At 46.2% G+C, this 26,729-nt stretch overlaps 1 protein-coding gene across 1 annotated transcript in view; it reads right to left on the bottom strand.

Moving 5' to 3' along the window:
• LOC140389720 (DISP complex protein LRCH3-like) overlaps positions 1 to 26,729 on the bottom strand; it is a 210,817-nt gene that overhangs the window by 84,610 nt on the left and 99,478 nt on the right. The window contains 5 exon segments of the mRNA XM_072474169.1: positions 9,562 to 9,710; positions 14,425 to 14,545; positions 15,568 to 15,661; positions 21,377 to 21,489; positions 22,805 to 22,941. Coding sequence (XP_072330270.1) covers positions 9,562 to 9,710; positions 14,425 to 14,545; positions 15,568 to 15,661; positions 21,377 to 21,489; positions 22,805 to 22,941 — 614 coding nt within the window.

Genomic DNA, 26,729 nt, shown 5'->3' with positions numbered 1-26,729 from the left:
GGTCTTCCTGAAGGTGCGGAGGGAGCGGACGTCGGGGCATATGTGAGCACGATGCTGCACTCGTTAATGGGAGCGGAGGCCCCGGCGGGTCCGCTGGAGGTGGAGGGAGCATACCGAGTGATGGCGCGAGGACCGAGAGCAGGAGAAATTCCCAGAGCCATAGTGGTGAGATTCCTCCGTTTTAAGGTTAGAGAAATGGTCCTTAGATGGGCAAAGAAAACTCGGAGCAGTAAATGGGAGAACGCGGTGATCCGCGTTTATCAAGACTGGAGTGCGGAGGTGGCGAGAAGGAGGACGAGCTTTAATCGGGCCAAGGCGGTGCTTCATAAAAAGAAGATAAAATTTGGAATGCTGCAACCGGCAAGACTGTGGGTCACATATCGAGGGAGGCACCACTACTTTGAGACGGCGGATGAAGCGTGGACTTTTATTGTGGAAGAAAAACTGGAATGAGCGGTATTAAAAAGAACGTTTGAACAAAGTGGTGGGGCGAATGTGGGGGGCGAAGAGGGGGGTTAAAAAGGGGGGAAAAGAGGAGTTTTATGTACTAATCCTGCGATGTGGTAACTTTTCTCTCTTCCACAGGTGGTGATGGGGGAGGAGGGGAGGTGGAGGAGATGTGGCGTTGGCCATTGGGGGCGGGGCCAAGGGAGAAGTGCGGGCTTGGCTCCCGCGCTATGATAATCATGGCGGGAATAGAGAAGCAGGAAGGAGGGGGCGTCGCACGGTGCGAGCCGAGGTCACGGGGCGAAGCCGAGGTCGGCCAGAGTTTGTTGACGTCTGGGAGCAACATGGGGGGAGTAATTACGCTAGCGGGGGATCTAGCGGGGGGGGGGGGGGGGATTACTGGGTTGCTGCTGCTGGGGAGAGGGGGGAGCTGGTATGGAAGGTGATGGGCGGGGGGGCACCGCTGGGGGAGATACAGCTGCGTGGGAACCAGGTGAGGAGCTGGAAAAAGGGGATGGCTAATCGACAAGGGGGGGGGGTAGGAAGCCCCCCAACCCGGCTGATCACGTGGAACGTGAGAGGGCTGAACGGGCCGATAAAGAGGGCACGGGTACTCGCACGCCTTAAGAAACTTAAGGCAGATGTGGTTATGTTACAGGAAACGCACCTGAAACTGATAGACCAGGTTAGGCTACGCAAAGGATGGGTGGGGCATGGGTTCCATTCGGGGCTAGATGCGAAAAACAGGGGGGTGGCTATATTAGTGGGGAAGCGGGTAATGTTCGAGGCAAAGACTATAGTGGCGGATAACGGGGGCAGATACGTGATGGTGAGTGGCAAACTACAGGGGGAGACGGTGGTTTTGGTAAACGTATATGCCCCGAACTGGGATGATGCCAATTTTATGAGGTGGATGCTAGGACGCATTCCGGACCTAGAGATGGGAAAGCTGATAATGGGCGGAGATTTTAATACGGTGTTGGAACCAGGGCTGGAGCGGTCGAAGCCTATGACTGGAAGGAGGCCGGCAGCAGCCAAGGTACTTAAAGATTTTATGGAGCAGATGGGAGGTGTAGACCCGTGGAGATTTAGCAGACCTCGGAGTAAGGAGTTCTCGTTTTTCTCCTATGTCCATAAAGTCTACTCGCGAATAGACTTTTTTGTGCTGGGAAGGGCGTTGATCCCGAAGGTGAGGGGAACGGAGTATACGGCTATAGCCATTTCGGATCACGCTCCACACTGGGTGGACTTGGAGATAGGGGAGGAAACAGGAGGGCGCCCACCCTGGAGAATGGACATGGGACTAATGGCAGGTGAGGGTGTGTGTCTAAGGGTGAGGGGGTGCATTGAAAAGTACTTGGAACTCAATGATAATGGGGAGGTCCAGGTGGGAGTGGTCTGGGAGGCGCTGAAGGCGGTGGTTAGAGGGGAGCTGATATCAATAAGGGCACATAAAGGGAAGCAGGAGAGTAAGGAACGGGAGCGGTTGCTGCTAGAACTTTTGAGGGTGGACAGACAATATGCGGAAGCACTGGAGGAGGGACTGTACAGGGAAAGGCAAAGGCTACATGTAGAATTTGACTTGCTGACTACGGGCACTGCAGAGGCACAATGGAGGAAGGCACAGGGGTGTACAGTACGAATATGGGGAGAAGGCGAGCAGGTTGCTGGCACACCAATTGAGGAAAAGGGGAGCAGCGTGGGAAATAGGGGGAGTGAGGGATGAGGAAGGAGAGATGGAGCGGGGAGCGGAGAGAGTGAATGGAGTGTTCAAGACATTTTATAAAAAATTATATGAAGCTCAACCCCCCGGATGGGAGGGAGAGAATGATGGGCTTTTTGGATCGGCTGGAATTTCGCAAGGTGGAAGAGCAGGAAAGGGTGGGACTGGGAGCACAGATCGAGGTAGAAGAAGTGGTGAAAGGAATTAGGAGCATGCAGGCGGGAAAGGCCCCGGGACCGGATGGATTCCCAGTCGAATTCTATGGAAAATATGTGGACCTGCTCACCCCGGTATTGACGAGGACCTTTAATGAGGCAAAGGAAAGGGGACAACTGCCCCCGACTATGTCTGAAGCAACGATATCGCTTCTCTTAAAGAAGGAAAAGGACCCGCTACAATGCGGGTCCTATAGACCTATTTCCCTCCTAAATGTAGATGCCAAGATCCTGGCCAAGGTAATGGCAATGAGAATAGAGGAATGTGTCCCGGGGGTGGTCCACGAGGACCAAACTGGGTTTGTGAAGGGGAGACAGCTGAACACGAATATACGGAGGCTGTTAGGGGTAATGATGATGCCCCCACCAGAGGGGGAAACGGAGATAGTAGTGGCGATGGATGCCGAGAAAGCATTTGATAGAGTGGAGTGGGATTATTTGTGGGAGGTGTTGAGGAGATTTGGTTTTGGAGAGGGGTATGTTAGATGGGTGCAGCTGTTGTATAGGGCCCCGATGGCGAGCGTGGTCACGAATGGACGGGGATCTGCATATTTTCAGCTCCATAGAGGGACAAGACAGGGATGCCCTCTGTCCCCATTATTGTTTGCACTGGCGATTGAGCCCCTGGCGATAGCGTTGAGGGGTTCCAAGAAGTGGAGGGGAGTACTTAGAGGAGGAGAAGAACACCGGGTACTTTTGTATGCGGACGATTTGTTACTATATGTGGCAGACCCGGCGGAGGGGATGCCAGAAATAATGCGGATACTTGGGGAGTTTGGGGATTTTTCAGGGTATAAATTGAACATGGGGAAAAGTGAGTTGTTTGTGGTGCATCCAGGGGAGCAGAGTAGAGAAATAGAGGACCTACCGTTGAGGAAGGTAACAAGGGACTTTCGTTACCTGGGGATCCAGATAGCCAAGAATTGGGGCACATTGCATAGGTTAAATTTAACGCGGTTGGTGGAACAAATGGAGGAGGATTTCAAGAGATGGGATATGGTATCCCTGTCACTGGCAGGGAGGGTGCAGGCGGTTAAGATGGTGGTCCTCCCGAGATTCCTCTTTGCGTTTCAGTGCCTCCCGGTGGTGATCACGAAGGCTTTTTTTAAAAGGATTGAAAAGAGCATCATGGGTTTTGTGTGGGCCGGGAAGACCCCAAGAATAAGGAACGGATTCTTACAGCGTAGCAGGGATAGGGGGGGGCTGGCACTACCCGAGCCTAAGTGAGTATTATTGGGCCGCTAATATTTCAATGGTGAGTAAGTGGATGGGAGAGGAGGAGGGAGCGGCGTGGAAGAGATTAGAGAGGGCGTCCTGTAGGGGGACTAGCGTACAGGCTATGGTGACAGCCCCATTGCCGTTCTCACCGAGGAACTACACCACAAGCCCGGTGGTGGCGGCTACACTGAAGATTTGGGGACAGTGGAGACGGCATAGGGGAAAAACTGGAGCCTTGGGGGGGTCCCCGATAAGAAACAACCATAGGTTTGCCCCGGGGGGAATGGATGGGGGAATATGGAATGTGGCAAAGAGCAGGAATAACGCAACTGAAAGATCTGTTTGTGGATGGGAAGTTTGTGAGTCTGGGAGCGCTGACCGAGAAATATGGGTTGCCCCAAGGGAATGCGTTCAGGTATATGCAACTGAGGGCTTTTGCGAGGCAACAGGTGAGGAAATTCCCGCAGCTCCCGACACAAGAGGTGCAGGACAGAGTGATCTCAAAGACATGGGTGGGGGATGGTAAGGTGTCAGATATATATAGGGAAATGAGGGACGAAGGGGAGACTATGGTGGATGAACTAAAAGGGAAATGGGAAGAGCTGGGGGAGGAGATCGAGGAGGGGCTGTGGGCAGATGCCCTAAGCAGGGTAAACTCGTCGTTCTCGTGTGCCAGGCTAAGCCTGATTCAGTTTAAGGTATTACACAGGGCGCATATGACTGGAGCACGGCTCAGTAAATTTTTTGGGGTGGAGGATAGGTGTGCGAGGTGCTCGAGAAGCCCAGCGAATCATGCCCATCTGTTTTGGTCATGCCCGGCACTACAGGGGTTTTGGATGGGGGTGACAAAGGTGCTTTCAAAAGTAGTGGGGGTCCGGGTCGAACCAAGCTGGGGGTTGGCTATATTTGGGGTTGCACAAGAGCCGGGAGTGCAGGAGGCGAGAGAGGCCGATGTTTTGGCCTTTGCGTCCCTAGTAGCCCGGCGCAGGATATTGCTAATGTGGAAAGAAGCCAAGCCCCTGGGGGTGGAGACCTGGATAAATGACATGGCAGGGTTTATAAAGCTAGAGCGGATTAAGTTCGTTCTAAGGGGGTCGGCTCAAGGGTTCACCAGGCGGTGGCAACCGTTCGTCGAATACCTCGCAGAAAGATAGATGGAATGGAAAAAAGAAGGCAGCAGCAGCAGCCCAGGATCGGGGGGGGCGGGGGGGGGGGGGACCAAAAGGGCTCTCAGGGTTGTTAATATATACTGTATAATATGTATAGGTCGTTGCTACAGATAATTATATATTGGACTGTTAAATTATATTTTTGGAGAGTGTTACTTGTGATAAGGCAGTTGCCAATTAGGGTTAGTTTTCATTTTTGTTATTTATTATTTATTCATTTTCTGTTTATAAAATAGGTCATTGTTATTTGTGTTGTTATATTATTGTGTAAAGGATGCACAATGTACTGTGTTGGTTGACCAAAAATTTTCAATAAAATATTTTATTAAAAAAAAACATATCCCCCATGCTCTCAATACCTGCTCTCTGCCATCTCCAAAACCCCCCCGTCCATCCTTCCCGGGGCAAACCGGTGATTATTACAGATAGGAGACCAAACCCATACTCCCTCTGCTCCCACGTCTCCTCCATTGCCCCCAGACTCTCGGGGCCGGCACCACCACGGGGCTGGTGGAGTACCGTGTCGGCGGTAACGGCAGAGGTGCCGTTACCAACGCCCCTAAGCTGGTGCCCTTACATGAAGCCGCCTCCACATGCTCCCATGCGAACCCTCCCCCCCAACACCCACTTCCTGATCATGGCTATATTCGCCGCCCAATAGTAGTTACTGAAGTTTGGCAGCGGCAGCCCGCCCTCTCCCCGGCTCCGCTCAAGCATCCCCGACTTTACTCGCGGGGTCTTGCCCGCTCATACAAAGCCAGTGATCACTTTGTTGACCCGTTTAAAAAAGGACCGCGGAATAAAGATCAGGAGACACTGAAACACAAACAGGAATCTCGGAGGACCGTCACCTTCACCGTTTGCACCCTCCCAGCTAGTGACAATGCGAGCGCATCCCACCTCCGAAAATCGTCCTTCATTTGGTCTACTAGTCGGGCCAGATTTAGTTTGTGCAGCCGTTCCCATTCCCACGCCTCTTGGATGCCTAGATACCAAAAGCTTCCCCCATCACTCTAAACGGCAGCTCCCCAGTGCCTCTCCTGTCCCCTCGCCTGCACTGCAAACATCTCACTTTTCCCCATATTTAGTTTATACTCCGAAAACCGGCCAAATTCCCCCAGAATACTCATGATTTCTTCCATCCCCTCTGCTAGGTCCGATACATACAGGAGCAGGTCGTCTACCTAAAGCTCCAACCCCCTTCGCCCCCCACCCCCCCCCCCCGCCCCAGACCAGCCCCTTGAAGCTCTCAGTGCAATTGCCAGCTCTCTATGGCTAACACAAACAACAGTGGGGAGAGGGGGCATCCCTATCTCGTCCCCCGATGCAGCCCAAAATAGTCCGATGTTGTCCTATTCGTCCGTATGCTCGCCACAGGAGCCTGATACAGCAACCTGATCCAGTCAATAAAGCCCCGTCCAAATCCGAACTGTCCCAGTACCTCCCACAGATATTCCCATTCTACTCAATCAAAGGCCTTCTCTGCGTCCATTGCGACTACTACCTCCACCTCCCTACCTTCCGGAGGCATCATGATCATGTTTAATAGCCTTCTTACATTGGCCACCAACTGCCTTCCCTTAACAAACCCCATCTGGTCCTCCCCAACAATGTTCGGAACACAATCCTCAATCCTAGAGGACAAAATTTTGGCCAGCAGTTTGGCATCCACATTCAATAGGGATATCGGCCTGTAGGACCCATACAGCTCCAGGTTCTTGTCCCGCTTCAGGATCAGTGAAATCGTGCAAATAACTGTGTTGAAGTCCCCTCCCATGACCAACTTGTGCGAATCCAGGTCCGGTATCTTCCCCAGAATCCTCTTTATAAAGTCCACATTGTCCCAATTTGGCGCATACACATTTACTAGTACCACCTGCATCCCCTACAATTTCCCACTGACCATAATGTAACGGCTTCCCACATCCGAAACTATTCTTCCCGCCTCAAACACCACCCGCTTGTTGATCAGGATCGTGACCCCTCTAGTCTTCAAGTCCAGTCCCGAGTGAAAAGCCTGTCCGACCAAACCTTTCCTTAATCTAATCTGGTCAGCTACTCTAAGGTGCGACTCCTGCAGCATTACCACGTCTGCCTTCAGTCCTCTCAAATGCGCGAACACGCGTGCCCTCTTGACCGACCCATTTAACCCTTGTGATCAGCCTAGTTGGATGGCTCATCGCACCCCCTTCCCCGATCAGCCATCACCTTTCTTGGGCCAGTCTCCAGCCCGCGCCCCGCGCCTCCACCAGACCGCCCCCCCGGCAGCCTCCATCCCCGACCTCCTCTCTGTCCCTCAGCAACAGTCCCTCCCTCGTCAGCAGAACATTTCCCCCCCCTCCCCTAATAACAGCACAATGAAAATCGACCCCTTTGATAAGCCTAACATTTGCACACCCCCCACTATGCTTCCATGAGCTAGTCCGCCCAGCTAGCTTGGTGGCCCCCACCCCTGGCGCCAGACATTCTCCCACCTATTGTTCCCTCCCCACCTTCCCCCCAGCTCATACTCACATATTCAAATGACAAACAATCCCAACACAATTGCCTGACAGAAACAAAACTGCTAAAGAAAAAATCAAGCAAGAGATCCAGCATCTAAACAAACACATCTCCATCCCCCAATAGTGCAAATGTAAACTTTAACTCACTCAGCTCTGCAACTGGCCCCAAATCAATACAGAAGGCATTATAAATAACGTCCACAAAACGAAAAACAAGAAACTTTTTAAAACATGAAACGTTGCAGCAAAGTTCAAAAGTTCTCAGTCCGCCACCAGTCCTTTCCTTTTCGCGAAGTCCAGCGCTTCCTCAGGCGACTCGAAATAAAAATGTTGCTCCTCATACGTGACCCAGAGACGGGCCGGATACAACAGTCCGAACTTCACCTTTTTCTTAAAAAGGGTCGACCTGATCTGGTTAAACCCCACTCTTCTCCTGGCCACCTCCGCACTCAGGTCCTGATAGATCCACAGGATACTGTTCTCCCATTTACAGCTCCGTGTCTGCTTGGCCCACTGTAAAATACGTTCCTTATCCAAATACCTGTGGAATCTCACCACCATTGCCCTCGGGGGGGGGGGGGGGGGGGGTGTCTCCCATTCGCGGCTTCCTCGCGAGCGCTCTGTGAGCCCTGTCCACCTCCACGGGTCGGGAGAATGCTCCATCCCCCAGCAGCTTCTTGAACATGTCCGCTGTGTATGCCCCAGAGTCCGCTCCCTCGGACCCCTCCAGGAGCCCAACGATTCTCAAGTTCTGCCAGTGGGACCTATTCTCTAGGTCCTCCACCTTCTCCAGGAGCCTTTTCTGCTGGTCTCTCAGCATCCTCACCTCCAACTCCACCACAGTTTGATGTTCCTCCTGGTCAGCTAGCGCCTTCTCTACTTTCTGGATCGCCCGATCTTGGCCATCCAATCGAAGCTCCAGTCGCGCAATTGACTCTTTAATCGGGTTCAAGCAGTCCAGCTTCTGCTAGGCGAAGCCCTCCAGGATAACTTGCATCAGCTGCTCTGTTGACCGCTGGGTCGACAAGCCAGAGGTTTGGTCCACCATTCTTTCTCCCACTGCAGCTTCAGCCCGAGCCTTCTCTGTCCATCTGTTTCTGCCTTTGCGAGCACTTCTAGCCCTCCTCTCCATGCACCGATGTGGGAATCCAGTACACAATTGCCTCTATCATCGATTTTTCAAATCAAGTCCGGTAAAAAATCAGGGGGAAAAGGTCCAAAGGTCCGACCCGAGCGGGAGCCACCAAATGTGCGACTTACTCCTTCATAGCCGCCACCGGAAGTCCACTGTGGGTATACCTAAACCACAAGGATTTCATTCGTTCAAGACGGTAGCTGACCACCACCTTCTCAAAGGCAATTAGGAATGGGCAATAAATGCTGGCCTAGCCAGTGATGCCCACTTCCCATGAGTGAATAAATAAACCACTGATCAGAAACCTGCCTCAGAAACATAAATACTGAGATTACAATATCAAGTCAGAGGTTTGATATTTTGTTTAATGATTTCCTAAAGTCTTTTCACTATCTACAGGACACAAGTCAGGAGTGGAATGGAACACACTGCATTTGCTTGGATGCAAACACCTGCAAAGACATTCAAAAATTATAGAGGCACTACAATGCAGGAGGCCATTTGGACCATCGAGTGTGCACCAACCCTCTGAAAAAGCACCCTACCGAGGCCCATTCCACCATCCTATCCCCGTAACCCATCCAACCGTTGGACACTTACGGGCAATTTAGCATGGTCAAACCACTTAATCTGCACATAAGCTCGATATCTTCCAGTACAAAGCATCCCGCTTGATTGGCATCCCACTCACCATGTTAAAGATTAATTCCCTCCAATTCTGGCTGCAGTATCATCTACAATCTGCACTGCAGTAACTCACCAAGCAGGGTCTGGGAACACCGCCACTTGTAAGCCCCCCCCCTCCACAAATCCTAGTTTGGGACTATATTGCCGTTTGTTGTCACAAGTATGAAGTTACTGGGAAAAGTCCCTAGTCGCCACATTACTGCGCCTGTTCAGATAAGCTGGTATGGGAACTTATCCCTGGCCCAAGATCTGGAACTCCCTGCCTAACAGCACTTTGAGAATAACTTCACCTAATGAATTCTAGCGCTTCATGAATGCAGCACGCCAACAACTTCTCAAGGGGAAGTAAGAATGGACAATAAATGCTGGCTTGAATGTGACACTCACATCCTGTGAAGGAATTTAAAAAAATTCTTGACATGCAAATATTATCATTGGTTTTAGGCATGAATTGAAGAGTTACCTCATGGTTAACACACCGTCGTTCAATATATGCTATGAATTGGGAGCTGAGACTAGTGGAGTCAGGACGCTTTGACAATCGCATTTCCTCTTCCTCTTCTTCCGCTGCACAACTATCAATGTAGTCAATGTGCTCTAGGTAATGTTCAACTGGAATAAAGATATAAAAATAATTTCAACAAGCTACTAGTTGCAAATTATTTACCTCACAAAACATCCACTGTGAATCCACTTTAGTCTTTGCCTTTCCAGGAATTTTTCAGAGCAAATAAATGAAATTGCTTTCAGCATTTAAAAAGCTGGAGAGTTTAGGGTTTATAAATAGTGACATAGGCTGCAAACGTAATTTTTACAGACGATGATTAATCGATAGTTAATGCACCATGTGCAGATTTGGCAGATTCACCAGGACAATCTCAGGGATGGGAAGCTGTACATCCCCCATCACTTACAACACTGGTATTGCCATTGGACTAGTAGTCCAGAGACCCAGGGTCTGGGGACTTGGGTTTGAATTCTGCCATGGCATATGGTGCAATTTGAATTCAATAAAAATCTGAATTAAAAGTCTAATGATGACTGTGAAACCATTGTTGTAAAAACCCATCTGGTCCACTAATGTCCTTTAGGGAAGGAAATCTGCTGTCCTTATCTAGTTTGGCCTACATGTGACTCCAGACCCACAGCAATGGATTACGATTACGAGGAGAGGTTGAGTAGACTGGGACTGTACTCGTTGGAATTTAGAAGGATATGGGGGGATCTTATAGAAACACATAAAATTATGAATGGAATAGATTGGATGGATGCGGGCAGGTTGTTTCCACTGGCGGGTGAAAGCAGAACTAGGGGGCATAGCCTCAAAACAAGAGGAAGTAGATTTAGGGCTGAGCTTAGGAGGAACTTCTTCACCCAAAGGGCTGTTAATCTATGGAATTCCTTGCCCAGTGAAGCAGTTGAGGCTACTTCATTAAATGTATTCAATCAAGATAAAGATAGATAGTTTTTTTGGAGAATAAAGGAATAAAGGGTTATGGTATTCAGGCCGGAAAGTGGAGCTGAGTCCACAAAAGATCAGCCATGATCTCATTGAATGGCAGAGCAGGCTTGAAGGGCCAGGTGGCCTACTCCTAGTTCTTATGTTCAATGTGGTTTACTCTTAAATGTCGTCTGAAGTGGCCTGGCAAGCCACTCGGTTCAAGGGCAATTAGGGATGGGCAACAGATGCTGATCCAGCCAGTGGCATCCACATCCCTGGAACTAATTTTTAAAAATCGATGTTTAAAACGGGTAGTCCCTTATATCACACAAAGTAAAAATGATTAACTATTCACATAACATCGATTTCACAGTTTTTGGTTATATCATATCGAATTCTCCATTTATTTTTAACAATTTTTACCTGTTATTTGTTTGCCTGATGTCAGAGTCAAAGCTTTGGGGAGCTGGTGGGTACTCTCTCTTCAAAAGATTTACTACTTGTCACTACCCTGTCCAGTTTTCCTGGATTCAGCACTGGAGCCAGAGCCAGAAACTCACCCTCCCAGTGTGGGTTGAAACTCATTGCTTAAAGTGCATTTACTTGGAAAGCAACACTTCTGAACACTTTCCAAGGTATGTGGGCAACTGAGAGATAAGTACTGTATCCCAGTGACAGCAACTTGATGTAGCACACAGCAGTCATTAAACTTGATGGCATACATACAAATTAGTAGTAGGAGTAGGCCATTCAATTTAATAAGATCACGGCTGATGTGGTTGAGCGCTCAATTCCACATTCCGCCTACTCCCGATACCCTTTGCCTCCCTTATCAGTCCAGAATCTATCTATATCTTTTAAAAACATTCAATGACACTGTCTCCAGCATTTTCCAAGAGCATTCCAAAGACTCAGGACTCTCAGAGAAAACATTACTTTTCATCTCCGTCTTAAATGGAAACTTTAAAATAAAATGGGAAACATCCTTTCAGCATCCACCCTATATTTATATGGGTGTGTGCGCGCATGTATAGCAGACTATGTTCACTCAACCACACCCACTATAATCAGTGGGAATTGTAATTATGAGAAACTCTAGTTATGAGGTTGGACTTGTAATATTTCAATTATAGAAGAAGAGATTTACAAGAAGTTTCATGAATTATTAAGAGTTTGATAGAGTGAACATGTGAACATTTATCTTTGGTTGGGGAATAAATGACAAGAGTGGCCAGGGGTCATCATTGAACATTAAAAGGTGAAGAGAGGGCGGCAGGTGGCGCAGTGGATAGCACTGGGACTGCGGCGCTGAGGGCCCGGGTTCGAATCCCGGCCCCTGGGTCACTGTCCGTGTGGAGTTTGCACATTCTCCTCACGTCTGCGTGGGTTTCACCCCCACAACCCAAAGATGTGCAGGTTAGGTGGATTGGCCACACTGAATTGCCCCTTAATTGGGAAAAAAATAATAATAATTGGGTACTCTAAATTTATTTAAAAAAAACAAAAAAGAAAAGGTGAAGAGAGAGATTAAAGATTTTTTTTCTTTACACAAAAGATTATGGGTGCACAGGGTTGGTGCTGAGGGGCAGCACGGTGATGCAGTGGGTGTAATGAAAGGATACTTCACCTCAGGAATGATGACTCATCTTTTATGTTTTAAAAAAAACTTCAACTTAAACACAGAATTAACCACATTAACATAAAAGAAATAGCTTTACAATTAACAGTTAAACAGTTCTTAAATAAAAAGAAAAACTTTAACTTACTATCTCTGCTGCCACTAATTCCAATTAAGCAACCCAATATAGTTCAAATGCCACATATAAGTAAAGTTAACAAAACAGGTAACTTGATAAACTGTGCAAACATTTGGAGAACTGTGCAAACATTTGGAGGAACAACCTGAAAATCTGTCTGACTTGTCAGTCTTTTGCTCAACCTAACAGCAAATGGCAAAACTGCAAACTACACAGACCTGACTCCTCCCATTAATTACATCATCTATGCCCCATTAAGATGTCCCATCACATGCTTAGATGGGACTAAATACAATCCCTCATGAATTATTTATTCTCTAGGGAATCTCCAGCAATTAAAACAATATCTCATTCGCCATCTCTCTGTAAACAAGTAAATTGTTAAAACCAATCATGATCCCATCTTGTGCAACTCCTTAATTACAGCTTGTATGTATTTTAAACCAGAGTTTTTAATAACATATTGCCACAAATATAAAATATAATATGTAAAAATTTCTACACTCGTCACAATAGATCAAATAATCTAATTTGGTGCTGTAGACAATGATTCTTTATAATGTAGATTCAATTGCAATTATTGGAATGAAGTTTTGAATTATACCAAATTAGTTGCCAATTAATAACATGGGCGGGATTCTCCGACTGCCCGCCAGGTCGGAGAATCCCCGGGGGGCGGCGTGAATCCTGCCCCGTCGCTCCGAAGCCGGCTGCCGTATTCTCCGGCGCCGGTTTTCGGGTGGGCTTTACGTGGCGTAAGGGCATGGCTGCCATGGGCAGCGGCCCAGCCGGCAATTCTCCGGGCCCCGATGGGCCGTCGGATTTTGGACAGACCCACCGACGTGAAGTGGACATGGCTGGTAGGCCGGCTGGTACGTTCCTCGAGGGGGGGGGGTATCCGGCCCCGGGGGAGAGCCCCCACGGTGGCCTGGCTCGCAATCGGGGCCCACCGAACTGCGGGCAGGCCTGTGCCGTGGGGGAAATCCTTCCTTCTGCGCCAGCCTCTGCTCCGCCATGGCCAGCGTGGACAAGAACCCCCTGCGCATGCGCAGGAAACATGACAGCTGATCTGCACATGTGCGGAACCACGCCGACGGTTCTGTGCATGCCCTTCGGTGCCGGTTGGGGCGGCGCCAACCCCTCCGGCGCCGGCCTAGCCCCCGGGAGTGCGGAGGATTCCGCAACTTCCGGTTGGCCCGACGCCGGAGTGGTTTGCGCCGTTCTTGCCGCTGGGCCATCCTGCCAATTGCAGGAGAATCCCGCCCTGTGTGTGTGTGTGTGTATGTATGTATGTATGTATGTATGCGGTGGGATGGTGTTTGTGGTAGGGGGGAACGTTGCCCTTCCATACTGCCTATTCACTTTCAAACTAGATAGTGGGCAAAGATTTGTTCCCTTGCCTAATGAATGCTCAAATAATCAGCAAGCAAAATTAAAGTTATGAGCTCTATCAACTTCAGTCTCAGAGGAAGTCCAACTTGTTTGTCCTGACATGCATCCAGACTTCACAAATGTAGACTCTTGGGGTAGGAACTTAATTGCATCTTTCTGCAGCACAAATGTCAGCATGCAAATCTGCTCTCTTTAACTCTGAAAAGTTACACATAATGCCACGACTCTACCAAACGATCTGAAAATAAGATATTCTATTAATTGGAATTACATCTGGATGCCTTGTTTAATTTTCTAATCTAATTGTTGGTCCAATAATCTAAGAATCACAGCAGAATCAGAATTCTGTCACTTGGAGAAATGAAATAATATTTTTCTGAACAGTATGTGTACATGTGTGGGTTATTCAAAGTGAAGGAAGAATTGGATTAATAGGGCAAAGTTCTGATTTTGAAAGTTGTGGCAAACTTTAGAATGAAAAGCATCTGAAAAACATGCAAGAGACCAAAGCTTGTTTAAATATTACAAGCCACACCAAAAACAGCCTATCAAGTGATATTCCACTTTGCTCTGATTACATTCTATGGCTGGTTTGCAGCGCATAACACAAGTTATAAATGAAACAAATGTTAACAATCACATAATGCTTCTATATTTTCAATGGGTGTGTCATCTATTCTGACCGTACTCACTTAATTACGGAGGGTGTTTCTGTTGCACACTGAATTTACTTTACCTGTGCCATTTGTCACAACTGGTGCAGCTCGATGTTCGTGATATTGACTCTCGCGACGGTGCCGTTGCTCTTTTGCAATTTCAGCCATTCTCTGTGGTAGATCAGAAAACTCATCTGTGGGCTGCAATTTGAAAGGCAACACTTTATTTCACACATATAACATAACTTAATTAATACCATTGCAGTGGACTTCACACAATGGACACTGGAATATTATAATCTACAAATAGAGCAGTACCCTAGAATATGTCTGTGGGCGATCTCACGAGACGTCACTATCGAATCCCTATTTTGTAAATCATAGAAGAATCATAGAATTTGCATATTAGAGTGAGACAGCTAGTCTCATTCTAATATGCTCTCCCATGGTCTACCCAACGCGTTGGAATCTAACCCCTTTGCCTTGGAAACCTCAGGCGAGTGCTGTTCAGTGTTGGTTGCCACAAAAGGAGACCAGATGACATGGCACTTGAGGGGGTCTCCCAGGGGATCGGAGGATCCCCAAGTGGCAGGGTGGCACCCTGGCAATGTCACCTGGGTGCCAGCCTAGAGCTGCCAAAGTGCCCATGTGGGGTCAGGCCCGGCGGGGGCTGCATGGATTTGATGGAGTTACTGGCTTTGGGGAGGAGGGGAAGGTTTGGGGGTCACGTCTGGAGGTTGTGAGATTGGGACACAATTTAAAAATGGCGAGAGGAGTTCCTCAGTGCAGGAAATGGGACTAAGTGTGACCTCAGCCGGGTGTTCCCTGCTGAGGCCCCGAATAGAACTGGCAAATAGCATGGTGTGTCTCGCACTGCGAGCCAAGAACCAACAATCCTAGCAATATAAAAGATTGACTTGGATTAACCATTTGACCACAGCTTCCAAACCGATAGTGCAGCAAGCAACATGGGGGAGTATGGTAGTTAAATCATTAAGTGCCAAAAGGAACTCACTTGATTTACTTTTCCAGTGCAGCAAGCACAGAATGCAGTGCATTGAACAGGAACAGTGTTAATTCTTTATTATGATCAGTGTAGATTTAAAGTGTGAAAGCTTTTTAAAAAGCTATTGATACTTGCAATGGATATTGAAACAGATCTGTGAAATACTGGCTACACCTGCTTCAAGTGTTATTTTTAAAAAATGTACTGAGCCACGTACCTCATTTCCGGACCACCTCTTATCACCACTGTCAACACTGTTGAAGCCAGAATCCAGTGCTCCATACGGTCGGCCCGCAAAATAGTCTTCGTGACTGCAGAAAGAGTAATGATCAAAAACAAGAAGACCTAACTGAAGGAAAGATGGTGGCAAAAACCTACAAAGATTGAATGCAGTGTTAACTTATCAACACTACTTAAATTTCACGTTTTGCCACTTCAATTCACCTGAGGAAGGAGCAGTGCTCCGAAAACTAGTGTTTGAAACAAACATGTTGGACTTTAACCTGGTGTTGTAAGACTTCTTACTGTGCTCACCCCAGTCCAACACCGGCATCTCCACATCAAAAATTTCACATGGCCACAGCTTTATCAGCAGCAAGTTATGCTGGATACTGGTTCTGTGTGTGCTTACACACAAAGATTTCCTTCAATATAAATCAACCACACAAAGTGGAACATAATTTTTACTGGTTTAATTTGTATTTTCAATAGCTTTCTCATTGCTAGTTCAAAAGCTTCATATATTTAGAACTCTCTAACACCTCCCATCTCCCCTCCTGGACTGTCACTGATCCTCTTGAGATCTCCTCCCGCCCCATTGCCCCTGTGGCCTTCATCCACATAGCCTGTTTTTATTCCTTCCCTAGATCTACAAACAGGTCTATCTGTTACTGGGTGGAATTCTCCTTCCCGCCGCACCAGATTTCTGGTGCGGCGCGCTCCCGGGATTTTCCGTCTCGCCAGTCGGCCAATGGGGTTTCCCATTGTGGGTAGCCCCACGCCGTCTGCAGAACCCGGGCTACCGGCGAAATGGAGAATCCCAACAGCAGAGAATCCAGCCCATTGTTTCTTCCCCAGGGAACTTTTATTTCCTATTTTGGTTCTATTTTTCACCCCTGGTCCAGTATTGTTGCATTGATGTGTGTGGCTCTTCCACCATCCTCCATCACTTCTTCTAATTTCCTGCTCCTTTAACCTTTTCATCCTGGATGTCTCGTCCAACCTCCATCGAACCGAGACAGCTTGCAGAGCATACACCTCTTCCTTGAATGGAGGCCCAGCCAGTCCTCATCTGCCATCACCCTCCTCCACTTGGCTGAACTTGTTCTTACTTTGAACAATTTCTCCTTTGACTCCAATCACTTTCTCCAAATAAAATGTTACTCTGGAAATTCATAGGTGCCTTACCTTGCCGGTCTTTTTCTGGTATCCGTGGAACATTCTTTGTTCCAGTCTCATACAGGTCTCCTCCCCCAAGTCTTTCTCCAAAAAGTGATGCTACATTGGCACCACTTCTTGCTCTTTCCCAAAATATAACATCTCATCAACTTAATTTCCAATTTCCACCCTTTCCATTAAATGTTCTGACTTCAAATTTTCCCTTCCCTTCCACAATTTTCCCCCCACAGCTTTTGTGATTACAGTTCCTTCCATCCCACTTCCTGTAAGGGTTTTATTCCATTCTATCAGTTTCTCCATCACATCTGTTCTGATGATGCAGCCTTTCATGCCTGGGCGTCTAATATCTTATCCTTTTTTCTCAATGGCGGATTCTCCTCCACATTAGTTGAGTGGGCCCTCAATCGTGCCCGACCTATTTCCTGCACATCTGTTCTCACCCCTTTTTCCAATTCTTCCCAGAAGGGCAATAGGATGCTCCTGACCTTGTAACCCACCAATCTCCTCACAATGATCATCCTCCCCCACTTCCAACATCACCAGTGCACTGCCACCAGCAAACACATCTTCCCCTTCTCTTTCAGCATGCTGGAGGAGCTGCTCCCTACTCTTCTCTTCAGTTACCACCAATAACCATTCACCAGCTTCCCATGCAGACGTCTTTCACCACTGTCCCACCATACAGGGTCTCAAACATTCCTTCCAAGTGAAACAGTGATTTATTTGTACTTTTGATTTTGCATAATGTATTTATATTAGCAGTGATCTCACCTCTATGTTGGGGAGACCAAATGCAGATTGGGTGATTATTTTACTGGATCATCTCCATCGTTTGGTTTGTCAGCATGACCCTGGGCTTCCGGATGCCTTACATTTTAATTCTTCACCCTTGACCTGCTGAGTACTTCCAGCATTTTCTGCTTTTGCAATAACAGGGGGCACTATTACTTCAAAACAACAAAGTGTAATAATCTCAAGTCTGAATTTATAAGAAGCACTGGCAGATCAGGACGGCCTGGTCTGTCTAGAGCAAGAACTGTTCCAGGACACGGAGTTCAGTAATTAAAAGCACACTAACTCAATCACTTTAAGGCAGACCCAAGTTCCAAGCATTTACTTATTTGAGCATTCATTTATTTGAGCATTCATTGTGCAAATGACATCTCAGAACCACCACTGACTGCTCTGAAGAAGAGTTTAGCAATACAAGTAATTACTAGGGGTACCCTATGGTTCACCACAGAATTAATGTAACAATTGATTAAAATTAAAAAAAAGTAGGTCAAAGGCCACTCCTCTTTAAAACTATTTTAATGTTAGATTCAAAAGATATTGAAATTGTCTTTAATCTCCCAGCAGGATGTCTAAGGAACTGCAGTTACTATAATGCCAAAAACAGTCTGCCTGGCTCCTACTTAATTAATGCTGTAATGAGAATTCAGAATGAGATTTGGCAGATAGGCAGGTCACAGCAAGTTCAGCTGACATTAACAGTTTGATACCGCTGACAAATTATAGTACGGTCAACAAGTGTTAACTCATTTTGATATTCTCTCTAAATTCATGCACTCTGCGCATTGTTGAACAAAATCTTCAACACTGTAAGTGTTATCTAACAATAATGTTGAATAAACTGATAAAGTACTGTATTACATCTGCCTTTCCTTTCAACTTAATTAAATTCTACAACAATAATGAATCAAATAGTTATTTGGTAGTATATACCTAGAGTACTTTTGAAAAAGGAGACACTACAAAAAGCTTCAACATATCTCTTTTTTCAACTGACTATCTAAAGTTAGACAGTCTAAACCCGGTGATACATTATTGTTGAAAAAAGGGACATGTCGAAGCTTTTCGTAGCATTTGCTTTTTCAACAATAATGTCTCACCGGATTTTGATTGTTTATCTTTCGATAGTCAGTTAAGCTGACCACCTACCTGTTCATGCTGAGCTGAGGAACAGTAATGGATGGGCTGCCATTTATGAAACCACAACCCACCTTGTATTGGTCCCTTAGGAGTAAGGGAAGGAAAAAGTAGAACATTACATTCCACTTTCTGTTCTTTGCTGCCTGGCCCAGTTATAAGTAACAAGAGAAACATGTAATATAGCAGAATCAGCCAAAGAAATCTGGGTATACTCAGCAGGTCAGGCAACATTTGTGCAAAGAGAAAGAGTTCACATTTCAGATTGTTGATCTTTCATCAGAACTCTGTTCTGACAATGACTATCAACCTGAAAAACTGGCCTGGATTTTCACTGAGTCGGGGTAACGTGGGAGCCCTTTAAAAAAATGGCAATTGCGTCCCGATTCAGAGATTCCTGACCCCATTCCCAGATTATATCTGCCCCCCCAGCAATGGACAAGTATTTTCTCCCAAGGCAGGCAGGCCAAGATGGTAATTTTCTCAACTCTCCCTACCCACCTCAATTATGAAAATTCAGGCCGTTAACTCTGTTTTCCTCGCCACAGGCCTGCTGAGTATTTCCAGCATTTTCTACTTATTTCAGATTTCCAGCATCTACAGATTTTGTTTCTAACCACGTTATCACTTGTTACATAGATACATTGAAGATAGGAGCAGGAGGTGGCCTTTTGGCCCTTCAAGCCTGCTCCTCCATTCATCACGATCATGGCTGATCATCCAACTCAATAGCCTAATCCTGCTTTCTCGCCATAGCCTTTGATCCCATTCCCCCCAAGTGCTATATCCAGCCGCCTCTTGAATATATTCAAAGTTTTAGCATCAACTACTTCCTGCGGCAATGAATTCCACAGGTTCACCACTCTTTGTGTGAAGAAATGTCTCCTTATCTCTGTCCAAAATGGTTTACCCTGAATCCTCAGACTGTGACCCCTGGTTCTGGACACACCTATCATTGGTAACATCTTCTCTGCATCTACCCTGTCTAGTCCTGTTAGAATTTTATAAGTTTCTATGAGATCCCCCCTCATTCTTCTGAACTCCAGCGAGAACAATCCCAACCTAGTCAATCTCTCCTCATATGACAGTTCCGCCATCCCTGGAAACAGTCTGGTAAACCTTCTTTCACTCCCTCGAGAGCAAGAACATCCTTCCTCAGAGAAGGAGACCAAAACTGCATGCAATACTCCAGGTGTGGCCTCTCCAAGGCCCTGTACAATTGCAGCAACACATCCCTGCTTCTATACTCGAAACCTCTCGCAATGAAGGCCAACATATCATTAGCCTTCTTTACCGCCCGCTGCACCTGCATGCTTATCTTCAGCGAATGGTGCACTAGGACACCCAGGTCCCGCTGCACACTCCCCTCTCCCAATTTACAACCATTCAGGTAGTAATCTGCCTTCCTGGTTTTGATTCCAAAGTGAATAACCTCACACTTATCCAAATTATACTGCATCTGCCATTGATTTGCCCACTCGCCCAACCTGTCCAGATGATGCTGGAGGATCTCTGCATCCTCGTCACAATTCACCCTCCCACCTAACTTGGTATCATCTGCAAACTTTGAGATGTTACATTTTGTTCCCTCATCCAAATTATTAATTTATATTGTGAATAGCTGGGGTCCCAGCACTGATCCCTGTGGTACCCCACTAGTTACTGCCTGCCAATTTGAAAAGGATCCATTAATCCCTACTCTTTGCTTCCTCACTGCCAACCAGTTTTCTATCCACCTCAATACATTTCCCCCAATACCATACGCTTTAATTTTGCACAATAATCTCTTATGCGGGACTTTGTCAACGCCTTCTGAAAATCCAAATATACCACATCAACTGGCTCCCCCTTGTCAACTGTACTGGTTACATCTTCAAAGAATTCCAACAGATTTGTCAAGCATGATTTTCCCTCCATAAATCCATGCTGATTCTGACTGATCCTGTCACTGCTTTCTAAATGTTCCGCTATAAAGTCCTTGATAATAGATTCACAATGTTGGTGACACATTTGATCAAGACTTATTTTTACACTTTTTCTGATTGCAGGGTTGTACAGCCTACTTCCAGTTAAGGGCTGAGAACAACTTAAAACAGACCTAACAGTGAATCTAGGAATTGCAAGCTTTAGCACCAATTACAAAGAACAATACAGCACAGGAACAGGCCCTAATCACATGATGCATTCAGCGTTGTCAGGGAAGTCCAATATTTTCTCTCATTAAGATCTCATTATGTGGAAAATTGTACATCTTCCTCTACTGTGGCAGTGTGTTGGGTCTATGAATTCACAATACCTGTGCACCATTTAATTGGACAGTACATTAAAAATAAGAAATGTTGTCATTTTTATTCACATCTCTTGGAAGTAGCCACTAAACAGTTTAATCTTTTTTATGAAGAAAACATATTTTGTTTGACATTATCTCAGCCCATCAGGCTCTGAATTAATCCCTTATTCGCTCTTTGAATGAAAAAGTTTTAATGATTACTTAAGAATAAGTTCCAAAATCATCCATAAAGCTCCAAATCGCAGGTACAAAATTCATGCCTGAAACTGAATCCTGGTTACTGAGATCAGTAATGAAATGTGAAAAAAATATTCCTGACATGTTTAAACTGCAGGTGTCTTAACAAGCAAATCATTTTACATTATTACTAGATTTACCCATGATTAAATTAGTAAGTTTCATTACTAACCATGAATTGAACCCAATTGGCCTCGTTCTATCATATTCCGGGAGATCTGGAACGCTCTTACATGCTTCAATGTTCAGGTATTTGAATATATGTATTTTCCCCTTTATACAAATCTAAAGGAAAAGCACAAGTGTTTTATTTTTATAATCTCATTAAAATAAATACTGAAATATATAGGCACAATACAGATCCAAGTAAATGCAGGATCTCTCACCAGGAATAAATTACAAAGTTTCTAAGAATGGTTAAGAATGGTCTTAAAAATTCCATGAAGAAGAGAAAATTGAATACTTAAGGCAGTCATATAAAAAGGAAAAACTGCAAATGTGAAAACTCAAATAAGAATAGAAGATGCTGGAAGTAGCACACAGCAGGTAAGCCAGGACGGTAAAGAAAAGGCAGATAATGATGATTCCGGTGTGTTCCCTTCACTGGATGCTAAGGGATAAAAAAGGCATTAACATGAATCTGAATAAAGAGACAAAGGTATGGGAAATAAACTAGGAATAGAAATAAATAAACAATGAGTGGAAAGGGAGGTAATGATCTGCAAACTGCTAAATACAAAACAGATGGGGGGAAGCCAGACAGCCTGAATCCATATGTTTGTACATAAATAGTCATTTGGTAGTACGGAGAAGTTCAGTATTGCTGAAAAGAGAGACATGTCAGGTTTTTCATCTTGCACTCATCAGGACACTTTAAGAATAAAAAGGGAAAACAACAATTTATACTGCATGAGAAGAAAATGTTGATTGATTGGCATGTAGACTCTGATTGGTAGATGTGTTGCTATGGAGAATGCACCAATTGATAGTGGCTGACAAATAACTATCAAATATTGTTTGAAATTTAAACCAGGCACTTGACCCTGATTAGTCAGGGCATTGCCTGCAGAATGAATCAGTGATTGGTTGTCACTTGTATTGTTTTGGGGAAATAAAACAAAATAGGTGACAGCCAATCGCTGGAATTGGTCCAAAGTCTATAGAATCATGGTAGATGACCACCAATGTGTCCACTATTTCTAGAGCCACTTCCTTAAGTATTCTGGGATGTTGATTATCAGGTTCCTGGGATTTATCAGCCTTCAATCTCATCAATTTCCCCAGCACCATTTCCTTACTAATATTATAAGAAGTTTTACAACACCAGGCTTACTAATATTGATCGCCTTCCAGCTTACTGTTGCACTCTATTTTTCCATTCTTAATCAATCCCTTGGTCCTCCTTTGCTGAATTCTAAACTGCTCCCAATCCTCTGACCTGTCGTTTTTCTTGGCCAATTTGTATAACAAAAATATTTCTCACTATGTTACTGCTTTGAATGGAATATTGCTCAGGATCTCAATTAGGCAGTGAAGTAAAAATTTAGTCATAATACTGAAATACAAAATCAACAAATAAAAAGAACCACAAATAACGTACCTGTGCAGGAGGAGACTGTAAAGGATTGTTATCCAATATGATTGTTTGGAGATGTCGCAGATTTCGGTAACAGACTGGAATTGTTGTCACTTTATTACAGGAGATGTCTAATCGCACTAGTGGTAAATCTGCAAGTTCTAAGAAAGTAGTAAACTATTAATCACTGACTTACACAATCAGTCAAAAGATATGGTGCTCTGTAAATCTAGCGCTCTTCAGGGCAACCTTAAAGCGTGATTTTGCAAATTATTCAAAAATTGAATTTCTGAATGATCATTGGCTGACCTAAAGAGACTGTTGTGTACTGTGATGAATGTAAGATATTCAAATATATTGTATTGTATATATTTGGTGCAGTAAGGGGTAAAAGCCTGGGTTAGTGTGTACGACTGCTGCTGTAGTGTTTTAAAAAAATCATGGTTTGCAAGATATCTAGGATTTTTGGAGCCAGTGGTGCAGCTAATGCATCGCAAAAATTTGGGTTAATGGACTTTAAGAGGGTTCCCTGCAGAGTGGTTATTTAGAGACATTGGGCAGGATTCTCCACTCCCGCGCTGAAGTGCCCACGCCGTCGAGGTTCACGACGGCGCGAAACGGCCCCTATCCTGACCGATTCAGGGCCCGATAATGGGCTAGGAGCAGGGCCGTGTCATTTACACGCGCCAGGCCTTGTCGCCACGTAAAGGCGGCGCCGCATACATGACGCGGCGGTCACCGCATAACTGGCGTCACCCGTGCATGCGTGGTTGCCGTCCACTCCGAGTCCACCCCGCAAGAAGATGTCAGACGGATCTTGCGGAGCTGCGGAAGGAGGTCCTCCTTCAGAGAGGACGGCCCGACGATCGGTGGGCACCGATCGCGGGCCAGACCCCATTTGAGGCCCCCCCCCCACCAGCGTTCCCGCGCTGTTCCTGCCGGCAGCGACCAGGTGTGGACGGCACCGGGGGGAACCCGCCGTTTTGGCCTGGCTGCTCGGCCCATCCGGGCCTGAGAATAGCAGGGGTGCCGGAGAATCGCCATTTTGGGTGTCACGGGTGATTCTCCGGCCTGCGCCGCGCGAAACTCGACGGGGCCGTTCTCGCCGCTTGGGAGAATCGCAGGAGGGCGTCGGACCGGCGTTGCGGGAAAATTCGGCGAGCCAGGCGATTCTCCCAACTGGCGCGGGAATGGACAATCCCGCCTATTGTGTTCAGTTTAGTAAAATAATGTAGTTAATGGGAGGAGCCAGGGTGTTGAAGCAGTCAGGTTTTAAGTTTTCTTCAAAGTTTTAGGTAATGGCTGGAAGGTGTAGAAATACAGCCAGAGATTCTGTATTATTCTGACAGGGTGCCAAGTCTTTTTCTTTAAGCAGTCTCAAAAGATCTCTCTTTTTCAAAGTGGAGTATTCAAGACTTCTCTCCACAGCAAGTATTTCTGACTGCTAACTGTATTTAAAAGTGGATTGGGATCTGAGATGTTTTGTTGTTTGAGTGTAAACAAAGAGCGTTTAAGGGTTATGGTGTCACTGTATTGATTAGCATTGTTTAAGGAGAAATGTAAGCTATCTTCTTGTGGCATGTAAAAGATATTTTAATATTGTGTTAGTACTAAAGTACATTTTAATATACCATATCCCTATTTTGCGTGAAATCGCTCCTGGAGAGAGGTATCCTTTCCTCCAGTCTTACAAAATTAAAATATTGGGGTTTCTGTCCAGTATCCTAGCCATTGTTTGGGTCTGGTCTGGGATCGTAATATGTACCAATTCATCTTCAAGTAGTAGTTGGTCACCATGATATTTAAAAGTTAATGCCATTCAATCCATATTGTATAAATCTATGTCTTACTGATTTCCTACTGAATAGCACCAGTTAGAAGACATTTAAAACAAATTAACTATAAAAAATATTTTTTATAAAAAGAAAATTCCTATTGTTCTGCTGTTATAAACTTTGCTTAATTTTAATTACTGGATAAATCACATCTTTCAGCACAAGTCGCGAGTTGACTTCATCAATTCTAAAACACGTTTGTTCTGATTCATGGATCAACTGGGTTTAAAAATTTTTAAAAACACACCTCAATAAATTTCAAGTGTTTGTTGTGAACACTGAACTTGACTGATATGAAGTAGAGCAATATTCTTTCACTCGTTGAATTTTACATTAAGTTTTTCATTATTATTTTGTTGATTAAAAATTTTTTTTTTTTTTTTTTTTAAAAGAGTACACAATTCATTTTTTCCAATTAAGGGGCAATTTAACGTGGCCAATCCACCTACCCTGCACATCTTTGGGTTGTGGGGGCGAAACCCACGTAAACACGGGGAGAATATGCAAACTCCACACGGTGGAGTGCCAGTGACGCAGAGCTGGGATTCGAACTTGGGACCTTGGGCTGTGAAGCAGCAGTGCTAACCACTGCGCCACCGTGCTGCCAAATATTATGTTGATTTTCTTCGTTACCAATCATGATATACAAAACATCTCTATGGGGAGGCGCAGTGGTATTTTTGCTGTACCAAACATCCAGAGACCCAGGGTAATGCACTGGAGATTTGGGTTCGAATCTGGAATTAAGAGTCCAATGATGACCATCAAACCATTGTCGATAAAACCTAACTGGCTCACTAATGTCCTTTAGGGAAGCAAATCTGCCATCCTTACCTGGTCTAGCCTATGTGTGACTCCAGGTTCACAACTCAGTTCAAGGGCAATAAATGTGCAGCCAGCGACGTACACATCCCATGAATGAATTTTAAAAAAGTAACACCACCAAAAAGAATACATTACAGCTGCAATTTTCTAATGGGATCTGAGCATTGCCAGTATTTATTGCCCATTTCTAATTGCCATTGAATGGAGTGGCTTACTTGGCCGTTTCCTATTTCTGTGATCAGGGGCGAAATTCTCTGACACCCGCCGGGTCGGAGAATCGCCGGAGGCTGGCGTGAATCCCGCTCCCGCCGGTTGCCGAAGTCTCCGGCACCGGATATTCGGCGGGGGCGGGAATCGCATCGCGCCGGTTGGCGGGCCCCCCCGCTCGATTCTCCGGCCGGGATGGGCCAAAGTCCCGCCGCTAAAAGGCCTGCCCCGTCGGCATAAATTAAACCACCTACCTTACCGGCGGGACAAGGCGGCACGGGCGGGCTCCGGGATCCTGAGGGGGGCGCGGGGCGATCTGGCCCCGGGGGGTGCCCCCACAGTGGCCTGACCCGCGATCGGGGCCCACCGATCCGCGGGCGGGCCTGTGCCGTGGGGGCACTCTTTCCCTTCCGCCTCCGCCACGGTCTCTACCATGGCGGAGGCGGAAGAGACTCCTTCCACTGCGCATGCGTGGGAAGTTGTCAGCGGCTGCTGACGCTCCCGCGCATGCGCCGCCCGGAGATGTCATTTCCGCGCCAGCTGACGGGGCACCAAAGGCCTTTTCCGCCAGCTGGCGGGGCGGAAATTCGTCCGGCGCCGGCCTAGCCCCTCAATGTTGGGGCTCGGACCCCAAAGATGCAGAGCATTCCGCACATTTGGGGCGGCGCGATGCTCGTCTGATTTGCGCCGTTTTGGGCGCCAGTCGGCGGACATCGCGCCGTTTCCGGAGAATTTCGCCCATAGAGTCACACATAGGCCACACCGGGTAAGGACAGCAGATTTTCTTCCTTAAAGTACATTAGTGAACCAGATGGGTTATTATGACCATCAATTATATTTTCTGAGACTAGCTTTCAATTCCAGTTTTTTTAAATTGGTGGAATTTAAATTCTTCCAGCTGCCAGAGCATTAGCCAGGGCCTCCGAATTACTAATCCAGTACATTACCACTAAGCCACCACATCCCTAATGACCACTTCCCAATTCATCTATAAATTATGAATTTAACACACAAAAGATTAAACAATTCAAGGAAAACTATTTATTTTCAATTACTTAAGCAACACTTTTCTCATCTGACCC

This window comes from Scyliorhinus torazame, chromosome 14 (genome assembly GCF_047496885.1).
Source record: "Scyliorhinus torazame isolate Kashiwa2021f chromosome 14, sScyTor2.1, whole genome shotgun sequence".
NCBI lineage: Eukaryota > Metazoa > Chordata > Chondrichthyes > Carcharhiniformes > Scyliorhinidae > Scyliorhinus > Scyliorhinus torazame.
Note: the sequence above shows the minus strand (reverse complement) of the source record. Positions and strands in the feature narration are given on the sequence as shown.